This window comes from Fusarium coffeatum (assembly GCF_003316985.1).
Source record: "Fusarium coffeatum strain FIESC_28 chromosome Unknown BRIP53273_contig_236, whole genome shotgun sequence".
NCBI lineage: Eukaryota > Fungi > Ascomycota > Sordariomycetes > Hypocreales > Nectriaceae > Fusarium > Fusarium coffeatum.
In genome coordinates this window covers 52,721-64,303 of record NW_022158028.1, presented here as the reverse complement: position 1 = coordinate 64,303, position 11,583 = coordinate 52,721, and the positions used below count along the sequence as shown (strand labels likewise).

Below are 11,583 nucleotides of genomic sequence, written 5' to 3'. Positions count from 1 at the left end.
CCGCTGTTGTATGTTTTTGCATCTTCTCTTTTTGCTATTTTTACCTTTTTTTGTTCAAATCAGTGCTAATAAAGAGAAATGGACATGCATTATACGTAGCAACAGCATGAGATACGGTCTTCCAATAAATAGATTGAGGCAGTGACTTCTGTGCAATTATCCTTACCAACGTGCTAACCTTAACCTATACGATGAGCCAAGTGCCAACAGTGTTGCGATAACCAATAGGTTCTTTGTTAATTGACAAGCTCCCATTTTTAGTTTGAAATTGTCTTTTTTTAGTGAATTTGGTCTTTGATAAATGTTGTCCGTTATCCATCTAGTTGATGTTTGTCAGTCCAGTGTGTTTCGTGATACAAGGCACCGTGACACCTGCACAATCCATGTTTGACGCAAACATCAATTCGTGGACCTGCTACAGTAGATAGATAATGCAACAGGGATAAGTCCCTAGATGTACTCACCGTCAAATGCATAAGCGGGAAAGATATCATGAAAACTGTCATCGGCATTTGAATGGTTACTAACATTTTAATGACCACCTCAACTTGGCGGCAGTTGATATCGTATCGATAAACAGTGACTGCAGGACGCAGATGTACACAGGGGTCATTCGCTAGGTTTCTCGTTCCTACAGGGCTCTTCCAGGGGGTGACACCTCCAATTCGGGGTCCATCTCGGTGAGTCAACCAATGAGATCCCCTCGTCATGTGTCAAGTGACGTAACTTTAATAACAACAATGGCCTACAGCGGCATGAATCGGCGACTGCTCCTTAATCAGTCGCCGATCGATCCTCACCAAACAGCCCCAATATCATTCTTTACCATGTACTGTGCAACTACGAAGGTCACGATGCTCGTCTTGACTTGTCTCGGCATCGACATTTCTGCGCTCTGACTCGTTCCTGACTTCCGATTCGATTCACGTGTCCATCCCCAGGCTCACCGCTGGCTTATCAGTCCAGCTCAGCCATGATGGGTTTATATAAAGTAAGATGAGATTCTTCATCTCCATCTCAAGGGTCTCCGAGATATTCCCCGACGTCATCTTTGTTAAAGACGGGATCCATCTAAGGGTATCGATAATCCACAGTGGCGTCTGTCTACTCCAGTTTTACTGATACTAGACGATCAATTGCGACAACTCGCATATTCATATTGCCCTGAGAGGCAGCTTGTCGGCGATGCCTTGTTGCTTATCGTTGTCGCAGTATCTCCTTTCCTAAGAAACCTTGCAGCCATGTTACCGCGATCGACTCAACGTCTGGCCAGCCAGCTGCGGCCCCTACGATCATTACCTACTCCTGTATCACAAGCTTCTGTGAGAGCACAATCTCGTTGCTTCGCCACGACTCGACTCAGACTATCATCTGCTACGAAGCCTCCTGCTTCCGCTTCCGATAAAGCAAAAGCTGCGCCAAGACATCCTGGAGCCTACTTCACAGCTCTGCTCGCCGGAGCAGCATCCTGCTGCATTGCCTATGGCTTGGTGCAGCAATCTCCTACACGACTCGATGCTTTCCACGCTGAAAGTGATTCCGACCTACACGGATCCTCGCTGCCCTGCTACCGCATCAATGAAGTGCGCAAGCACGATGCACACTCCGATCATCCTTGGGTCATTCACCGCGATAAAGTATACGACATCACCGAATGGATAGGTGCGCATCCAGGTGGCGATGTTATCCTTCGTGCTGCAGGTGGTTCTATCGACAAATACTGGGACATCTTTTCCATCCACAAGAACGACTACGTCTATGATATTTTGAATCAATACCTAATCGGCTATGTCGCCCCAGAAGATTTGGTCGATGGCAAACCGTCACAAGATGAGATCGAAGATCCTTTTGCTGATGATCCTGCACGACATCCGGCATTGGTGACCATGACGGCAAAACCTAGGAATGCAGAGACTCCTGCCTATGCTATGACCAACGAATTCCTTACTCCTAACGACCTGTTCTACGTGCGCAACCACATGTGGGTGCCCAAAATCGCTGAGAACGCCAACAATCACAATCTCACGATAGAGCTTCCTGATGGCACCACAAAAGAATACACTCTTGGCGACCTCAAGTCACGCTTCAAGTCCCACAAAGTTACTGCGGCCCTTCAATGCTCTGGAAACCGCCGCCGTCACATGAACGAAGGATCAGGAAGAAAGACAAACGGCCTCCCATGGACAACAGGAGCCATATCTAATGCTTGCTGGGAAGGCGTCCTGCTTTCTGACGTACTGGCGGATGCGGGTTTCGACGTTCGCTCAGGCTTGACGGGTGAGTCTGAAGCTAAACATGTCCAGTTCAATGGCTTGGAAGCATACGGCGCATCAATCCCAATCAAGAAGGCCATTGACCCCCAAGGCGACGTGATACTTGCTTACGGGATGAACGGCCAGGCGCTACCGCGTGACCATGGATTTCCGTTGCGCGCAATTGTCCCAGGACATGTGGCTGCGCGATCCGTAAAATGGCTGAACCATGTCACCCTCAGTGATGAAGAGAGCACATCTCAATGGCAGCGACGTGATTACAAGTGCTTTGGACCAAACCAAACACAAGTGGATTGGGATAAAGCACCTGCGATCCAGGAAATGCCTGTCCAGAGCGCAATAACGACCTGCAAACTTGGCGACTGGACAAAGAACAATAATACTTATACCAAGCCCGCTTCATTGACAGGCTACGCATACTCGGGCGGTGGTCGCGAAATTGTCCGCGTTGACGTCTCTGCAGACAATGGCAAGACCTGGTCCCAGGCTTCTATCATCCCCGACTGCTCTACTAAAGAAGGCGAGCAATCTCCCTGTTTTGGTCACGCAGCGTGGGCGTGGCGAAGGTGGAAGTTTGAGGGTCCAGTGCCGCTGGACGCTTTCGAGGTAACAGAGCCCGGAAAGCGTTGCGCTACCTTTGTCGTGAAAGCCACGGATGAAGCGTACAACACGCAACCAGAGAGTTATGCGGCGACATGGAATATTCGGGGAAACCTTGCTACTGCGTGGCATCGAGTCAAGGTTTGTGACGAGAGTCCTGTTGAGGCAGTCACCGAGCGCGACAGTTCTCGGCAATAGATAGATCGCATGGGTATTGGATTTCGGTCCGGCGAAAAGCGTCATTGGTTAATACTGAGCGAGCGATGAATGGCATGTATTAAACAAGGCCAGTAATAGAATAGTTAATTATTAAGCTATAAACTTGAACGAATTGTTGAGGTCTCCAAGCTTAGGTTTGCACGTTGATGGTTTTGCATATGGTCAAGATCAAGTATTAAATTCTATTCAACATTGTTGTATACAGGGACATCTTCCTGTGATACCCCATGCTTCGCTTGAACACCACTCTGTTCGATTGGTCAAGGTCTCTCTAAGTATACATACAGCCCAGCCAGGCGATGTCCGTAGTTTCACGGTCGTCCTGTCCTGTATCTGCAAAGACTCATAGCCGTCCGCTGAAGCTCAGTCTATTCATCGTCATCTTCATCATCCTCGGCATCGGTGAAGTATTCGAACTCGCCCGGTGTCTTGGCCTCTTCGTCATCAGAATCCTCATCGACAGCAGTCAACACGCCGGCAGCAGCTGCAGCACCCTGACCAGCCCTGAACCCAGGAGTTTGGGGATCATCGAGGAGATTGAACGGCGCCCGGCCTTGGTTGTTGCGCAATAACTGTCCGAGAATAGCACTGTTGGGTGCTGCTCCTCCTCGCTGAGCCTCGGCAAGGCCATCGAGAAGAGATCTTCCTTGAGCACCGCCAGATCGTCCACCTCGGGCGTTTTGCTGACCTGCTACAGGAGCTCGCTCAGTGGTGACCTTCTTGAGCTTTTCCTCCAACAAGCTCTTTTCCTCCTCAGGATCGTTATCAATGAGTAGCAAGGGACCACCAGTGGGCTATAGAGAGTTAGTAATCGCAAAAGCTTTAGTGTCACTGGAAAGTTTGCTCACCTTCTTCACAGGCTTGTAGCGGCCAGCGGAAAAGCTAATGTACTTGAGCTGGCCGGGAAGCACTCGGGTCATGTTCTCAATCTCATAGCCAACCTTCTCCTTCTCAGGCTTCTTCTTTGTATCTGCAGAAACAGCGGTTTCCTTCTCTTGCTCCTCCTTCTTGTCGCCGGCCTCATCGGCTTTCTTGTCTTCATCGACGTCCATCTTGTCGCCACTGGTTTTGGCGGGGATGCTGTCGATATCCATGCTCTCTCGTCGCTGAGCGCGCTCCTTCTTTTGAGCACGTCGCTTTGCCTGCGCAGTAGTTGACAAGATAGCGGTAGCGATCAGGGCGGGTCCCTCCTCGGTCTTAACTTCTTGCTCGGGGGGATAATCGAAGAGGCTTGGTCGAGTGGCGCAGTGGAACTTGAAGTTGGGGATCTCAAGGTCGTGGTCCAACCCGATGATCGAGGTGGGAGAGAAGCTTAGGGATAGGAAGTGGGTGAAGGGGAACCAGTACCAGTATTGAGTGAAGACAGCCATACCAACGATACCGGCCATGTTGAGGTTGCCGGTTTGGGTCTGAAGACCAATGGTGCAGTTGCGACCACCGGCATCAATGATTCCAAGTGCCAGGGCGGCACCAAACTTGGTCATGGCATCCTCGTGGCGGTCACCAACGACCTTCTTGAGGGTCTTGCGAATGGACGAGACCTTGGGGTTCATAACCTCATTCTGCTGAACGAGAATCATAGCAAGGGAGATCAGAGCGCCCTGTCGCACAAAGTCTGTAGGGTCCTTCATCATAGGCTCGAGGAGATCAATGGCCTCATCTAGACCAGTGCCTGCGCACGAGATACCGAGAGCCATGGCGGAACCATATCGAACGTGAGGGTTGTATGACTCGGACAGAAGCTCAACCATTCGAGGTACGCTGCCAGGCTTGCGGAAAAGGATGAAACCCAGACTCATTACAGCGATACGACGAACATCATCGTTCACATCGCTGACAGCAGTGTGGAGGAGCTTTCTGATAGCCTTGTTGCTGCCTGTACCACAGTAGGCAAGGGCAACAGTCATGATACCACCGTATCGAAGAGTAGGATCGGGGTCGTTGAGAAGACACTCGATCAAACCATCCGCACCTTCTTGGCGGCCAAACATGATAAGAGCCATACCAATGGAAAGACCACGGAGAATCTTCTCGTGCGTAGTTTCATGAGCATACGTGAGCATATCCTCCAAGGCCTTGGCGTTACCGGTACCAAGCATGACCAGACCCATGGCAAGACCGACAGCCTCACCGTTGAGAGCAGAATCCTGGAACAGAACCTCTCGGAGCTTGTCATAAACCTCTGTATCGCCAGTGGCCATGCCTGCGATACCGAGACCAAGAGCACCACCATGCTGAACAACCTCTTCCTCAGCTTGAACGAATTGCTCCTTGAGATAATCTAGCGCCTCTGCTCCGTGATTGGCGTGGATAAGTCCATATGCATAGAGCGCACCACCTTGGCTGAAGATAGAGCCGCTGCTGAGGCCTCCCTGTCTGGGGAGGTATGGCTCAAGCAGTTTCCTAGATTGTGAGAGGTTTCCGCGGTGAATGACACCAAGTGCGGCAGTAGCGGTAAACTTGGACCAGTTCACTGCCTTGCCAAGCCATTCTAGGTTATCACGGAAGAACTTGTCATTCGTGGTTCCTTGGTTCATGAAAGCGTTGCAGAATGTGACAGCTGTGTGGAAGATTGAATTGCGGCCTTCGAGGCTGTCGCGGACCTTGTTGAGGATACTCAAATCGGTGCGGTTGTTGCGATAGAGGAACTCGAGGTTGAGACGAATAGTCTTACTTCCGTCAAGGATAGCCCGGACGTTGGTGTAGGCCTTGCGTGTAGGCTCGGGTAAATCATTTTCAGGTGAGTCTTCCTGGTTCTTCAGAAGGGATTCCCTCTCGTTGGCCTCTTCGCCATTCTCGTTCGCGTTATCCTCAGCCGAAGAGAATTTGGGGAGCGACTCTAGAACATTGCCCAAAAATCCTTGTGTACCATTGTCGTAAAGATCGAAAGCGATTTGATACGCGCTGGCGATGGAAGCTCGATCACCTCTCTTAATAAGGTTGCGAAGCATGCGAGAGGCCTCCTCATCAGAGTTGAGATAAACAACACACTTGGCAATGGCAAAGTAATCAGGGTTAGGGATCTCGTTTAAGAGGTCAAGAATGAGCCTCAAGATTTCGGTTCGGAAACCCCTCTCTTGAACAATGTCCATGCAAATACCCAGTGTATATTCGATAAGATCTTCCGCAGGGCCAGGCGAGTTTTCGAGGGGGTTTGATTTCGCCTTCTTCTCGTCGTCACTCGCGCGCTTGATGACACTTCGAAGAACGTCCAAGTTCTTGGCCTCAACGGCAATACCAACTACCTGTCGGTATCGTCCCTGCTGCAAACAGCTCTCAAAAAGTCTATCAATAACTCTTTGAAGAGAATCAGTAGCCTGTTCCGGGAGCTCAGCAATGGAGCCAGAGCGGAACTGCTTGGGCTGAAAGGTTGCCTCGAGCAAAGTGTTATCGATCGAATCGCGAGAGAGCAGTGACTTGGGCGGCAGGGTTGTTCGCGAGAAGGGAGTAGTAGGTGACATAACGGCGCCCTCGACACCACTTGAGAAGGTGGTAGCTAGTTCATCGCTATCCTTGGAAGCTTGTGAAGTCGACTTCTTGGCAGCAGTGACGGCGATATACTGGTCGACGCATTTGGAGATGATGGTCTCTTCGAACTCGCCTGGAGAATCGAGCTTGAAGAGATCACCTGCGGCGAGGGCAAACACCATGCTGTCATTGTAGGCCTGGAGGTGGTAGTAGACCTTGGCAAGAACTAGCGCAGCGAGCTGGCGTTGAGGGAAGGACTCGTCTTCGTAAAGTGCTTCGCTTGAACACACTGTTAGCAAACACAACTCGGCACTTCAGAATAGGAACGCGAGCATGACGTACATCTGGGTTAGCACGGCAGCAACCTCGGTCCAGACAGTATCTATGTCGTCGTTGAGGGTCTGCAGAGCAAAGACCTTGAGCTCAGGCTCCTCATCTGTGAGAAAGGCGAGAACGCCGGTCGCCGAGACGATACCAGGCATCTTGAAGGACTGATGAATCGGGGGGCGGCGAAGATCGTTTACAGCGGTGCAAGAGTATACCGGGGTAGTAATAGTCGAATTGAATGGTAAGTACTGCCGGTGTGCAAGTCCAAGGGCATACGCAGAGCCCTGAGACGGAGTGAGTTGTGGGCGTACAGAGACAAACGAGATAACAAGATAATTACGGGAGATGGAAGAGATGGATTGGTTGGTGTTTTACGCCAGAAGGTAACTCGAGGATGGTCCACGTCAGGCACAGCTCTGCCTTGCAGTGGGTGCACGGACCATTCAGAGCTCCAGGCAGGGTGCAATTACATAAGCCTCGATGAAGCTCAAGCTGTAGCACGTGACTGTCTATATCTGTTTGCATCAGTGTCGATATCTAGATCCATCCTGATCAAGAAGCAACAATTTACATTGATATATGTCTGTCCTGGCTTGTGTCAAGAAATGCTATAGAATGAAAACACACAGAGACAACAACGGTTCTGTTGCTGTAGCCAAACCGTTGCAGCTGTATCCTAAGCTTGCCTGGTACAATTCTTGGGGAAGCAATCCGCTGTAAGTGACACGGTAACTTGTCGCTTATTTGGGTAGTCAAGCAACAGTACTATGCCCCTCATAGTTTTGTTAGCATACCTGCTCAATGGTGGCTCAATGATTTACATGAGCCATCAGTCAACTCAATTCATAGCTACAGAGGCACGAGACGTCTTGGCTCTAATTGGTTCTTCAACTATGACGTCGAGGATGGAAGAAATGAGATGCTCGACATGGAGACAGTCCTTCTCGCTATTAAGAACATTGGTAAAGATGGATACCAGTCTGTAATCACAGATTCCCGTCATAAGGCTGAAGTACAGATAAAATTGCTGCCCTGGCTCTGAAAGACGTGATTTATTATCCCTGGTCTTTGCTATTTCAAGTCATATGAAGGTGACAAGTAGCGTGTCTCATCTGAAACCGCTTGCCTAATTTGAGATTAGGTATTGCTAAGCCTCACTGGGATCCATGGACCGGTACTTGCGTGTCCTCTTCCTGTAGGGGGTATTGAATGTACCGGCTGGCAACAGGCCTTGGCTGCCAAAAGCTAAAAGACAGGGAAGGATTTGCAAACAAAATTTGTCCCGCGTCATGTACATTGGTACATGTACATGTACTGTACTGTACTCCCACATCCCTGAAGAGTGAGAGAGCTCTAGCGTCAGGCTGTCGCCTATACATCTTTGTTTGTCGCCAGAAAACGACGACAGGACACCAACACCAAATGCCCAAATCGACTATGACCTTTTGAAATTGCGAATAACCTTCAGCGCACACGATCCATCGACTACCCCATTTGCTCGAGAACCTTTTAGTTGTGTCCATTCAAAATTTGACGCGAACTGAATTCGCCAATCGATAATCGTGAATTCGACAGCGTGGCAGCCTCGCCATGGCGGCGTAGAAACAACCAACCCAGTCATCCATGTCCACTTGCGCCTTTCCCCTCGCGCGACGCCGACCGTCCTCCATCGCTTCATCGACATTTTATATTGTGTATCACTGAGGACGACATTCGCCGGCATCTGGCCGCGCTTTAATCGCGTCTTCAATCTGCTTTTAGACGAGTGATTGACGTCCAAATTGATTCGTGGTCTTCCCTCGCGCCGGAAGCTTGCGGCGTCGTGTTGTCGCAGAATCTTCATCCTTAATTAGATCAACACCATCGCCATGGACCTTCGATCCGTTTTGAACACGTCTGATGGCGGCGACCGCGCTCCTGCCAAACCCGCGCCGAAGCCGCAACCGCCGCCGCAGCATATCCAACAGCCTCACCCACAGCAGCACCAGATGCATCGACCATCACAGAGTCCAGCCCAGGCACCCGCTCCACCTCCCTATTATCGCGAGTACAACCGTCAACAACCACCTCCTCATCCCTCGCCGGGAAAACCTATGCCACAGGAATATCTTCAGCACGCTGGCCATCCTCATCACCCTCAGTCGCGGCCACCGTCGCATCATCAGCCATCTCCCCATCAACCGCCGCCTGGAGCGTACCCACCTCAATCTCCGTACCAGACACCCGGGCCATATCCAGGACGTCCTGTGCCGCCTCCGCTACAACCAGCAGGCTCTTTCCACGATGCGCGGTCCCCCAGCGGCCCAACTCCAGGTCAATCCCCCTATCGAGCATCAACAACCCCTTCTGCTGCATCGGCTGCTGCCGGATATCCCTTTCCTCATACCCAATCCCCTGCCGATGTAGCGAGTCCAGTCCAAAGACATCAACACTCACCTGCTCAATACGCTCCTCGCGAAAGCTTCTCTCAGGGCCCACAAGCCGTACCCCCGGGTCAGGTCCACGGTCACTATCCTCCAACTCAGCAACAGCAACATCATCAAAGTTCTGTTCCTCAAACTCCCCCTGTCGGCGCTCCAGGTAACCAGCAATACCTAAATCAACGTCCTCCCTCAGCTCCACACTCTGCACACTCTACACACTCTACTCCCACTCCAACATCGGCTCATCCTCAACACCCTTACGGGCCTTCTTTTGTTCAAGGCAGTAGTCCCGTCGTCGCTTCGCGCCCACCTCCTGGAGAATACGGTCATAGCCGCCAACCATCTCAGCCAGCTACGCCTGGCGGACCTCTTTCATCTGGGTCTCGACAAACTTCTATTCCTGGAGTGTTCGCACAGCCTTCAAGTCCATACCAACAAAGACTTTCATACACAACAGCAGCCCCAGTAGCGCAAGCACAGACACAGGTACAAGCACAAGTAAAAAGCTCACCACCTCCACCTCCGCCTCCCACCAAACGTATATCTAGCAGCTACGGCTCCCCGGCTCCAGACGCACATCGACGATCTCAATCACGTAGCGAACGCGCTCCAAGTGCCTCCGTTAGCCCCAAGTCCCGAGTGCATTCACTGCACAGCAATCCCGATCCACTTGCTGCACTGGCGGCAGCAGACGCCAAAAACAAACAGTCGCACACAGTTTCCATTCCACAACCGATGGCGATAGACACCGAGCGCGCGGCAACTCCTGCCAAGCGCAAGCTTGAGGACCGCATTGACAGTAGTCCTAAGCAAGAACCCGACGAGAAACGAATGAAGCCGAGCGAGGTCAATGGCAACCCAACTCCCGTTAAGCGCGACTCAGAGTCAGATGTGGCTTCTGCAACTTCAACGAAGAAGCGAAGACGCTATTCGCAGCCACCTATATGGGCACAGGATTCTCGTCGAATGAACGCCATGCCATCGAACGCCAATTTCGTCCTCCAAAAGCGACTTCATTCCCACATCAACGGCGGAAAGCAAGAACAAAATACTCGACCAAGTCGTCATGCCTCGCCTGAGACTAACAGAGCAGTACCTGCTGCTCACCCAGCACCACCCGCTGAGCCATCACCGAATGAGATTCTTGGCCCTTGGGAACCTAGTATCACTGGTGTAAAGCCTTTTGAGGATATTAGTAGAAAGGTGGCCGATTTCTTGTTTTTAAATGTGCTCAATGCTCCTGATATGGGCGAGATTTCAAGTCGAGGTATCCAGTTTGAAGTAGAAGCAAAACTGGGCACATTGATCGACAAAGACACTCGTCACCGAGTCGAGCGTGGTATTGCCTCTGAGTGCGTTTTGCTAGATAGCAGTCGCATCAAGTTTGAGAGCAGTATGACAGAGGTAAGCCTTTCCCATCGTTTCTGCCTCCGTGAATAATTACTAATGAGTTCAGGCTGCCCATAAGAAGAACAACGATTTCCTGAACGAGATAGTCAAGTCAACGCACCCTCGTGGTCCAGGAGGCGCAAACCATCGTGTCCCTGTTGTTTACAAACACCGAAGAGAAAGAGACCGTTTCTTCGACCTCCCACCAGATCTGCAGGCTAGAATCCCAGGCTGTGTGCGTAGTCGGTTGGGCAAATGGGTTAAATGCCGCGTCACATACGACCAGAAAACGAATGAGGTTCTCGGCAAAATCATTAAGGCTCGAATTGCTGATCTCGATATTCATTTCCCGCTCATGCCTATGGATTGCCGGATCAGCATTAACCTCGAAATGGACTGGGATGGCCCATTGGAGGAGCTCGAACATATTCAAAATCCCGGGGATAACCCTGATCGAAACAAGGACAGGCTGAGCTATACGCAAGGCCCTTACCAGATCGACCTCACGCAGGTCACACATGCTGGGCAAGGGGTATGTTTGCATCATTACCATTACTATTAAAGAAGTCTTACTAATTGTGATTCAGGGTCGAGCGGAGAAGAACCACGAACTTGAGATCGAACTAGATCCAAAATTACTCATCGACCAAGGCCGGAAAGCTGCCGGTGGTGCGGCACATCGTTATCCAGAGCTGGTTGAAGGTTTCGTCGATAATATACGAGTGCTTGCTCGTAAAGCGCGGGATTTCGAACAGCAATAATAAGAGATGGTTTTTGGGTTGGCGTCATGAAAAGGATTTATGAATACCATTGGTTTATCGAGTTGTGTAGTGTGATACCCTTGGCATAGGGTGATCGGAGCCGCGCACAGTAGACAATTCTTC

At 50.8% G+C, this 11,583-nt stretch overlaps 3 protein-coding genes across 3 annotated transcripts; 2 read left to right on the top strand and 1 right to left on the bottom strand.

Annotated features, from left to right (window-relative positions):
- Nucleotides 1-1,241: 1,241 nt before the first annotated feature.
- FIESC28_09347 (uncharacterized protein) lies at nt 1,242-3,071 on the top strand (the record flags this gene model as incomplete). Its single annotated transcript, XM_031163484.1, has 1 exon — nt 1,242-3,071. One exon carries the CDS (start codon nt 1,242-1,244, stop codon nt 3,069-3,071), a length of 1,830 nt encoding a protein of 609 aa, XP_031012476.1.
- Nucleotides 3,072-3,460: 389 nt separating this feature from the next.
- FIESC28_09346 (uncharacterized protein) lies at nt 3,461-7,042 on the bottom strand (the record flags this gene model as incomplete). The annotated part of the gene is made up of 3 exons (XM_031163483.1): nt 3,461-3,886; nt 3,941-6,839; nt 6,903-7,042. 3 exons carry the CDS (start codon nt 7,040-7,042, stop codon nt 3,461-3,463), a joined length of 3,465 nt encoding a protein of 1,154 aa, XP_031012475.1.
- A 1,713-nt stretch (nt 7,043-8,755) lies between these two features.
- Nucleotides 8,756-11,460, top strand: FIESC28_09345 (uncharacterized protein; the record flags this gene model as incomplete). Its single annotated transcript, XM_031163482.1, has 3 exons — nt 8,756-10,714; nt 10,767-11,231; nt 11,287-11,460. The coding sequence occupies 3 exons, from the start codon at nt 8,756-8,758 to the stop codon at nt 11,458-11,460; spliced, it is 2,598 nt and encodes an 865-aa protein (XP_031012474.1).
- Nucleotides 11,461-11,583: the final 123 nt, after the last annotated feature.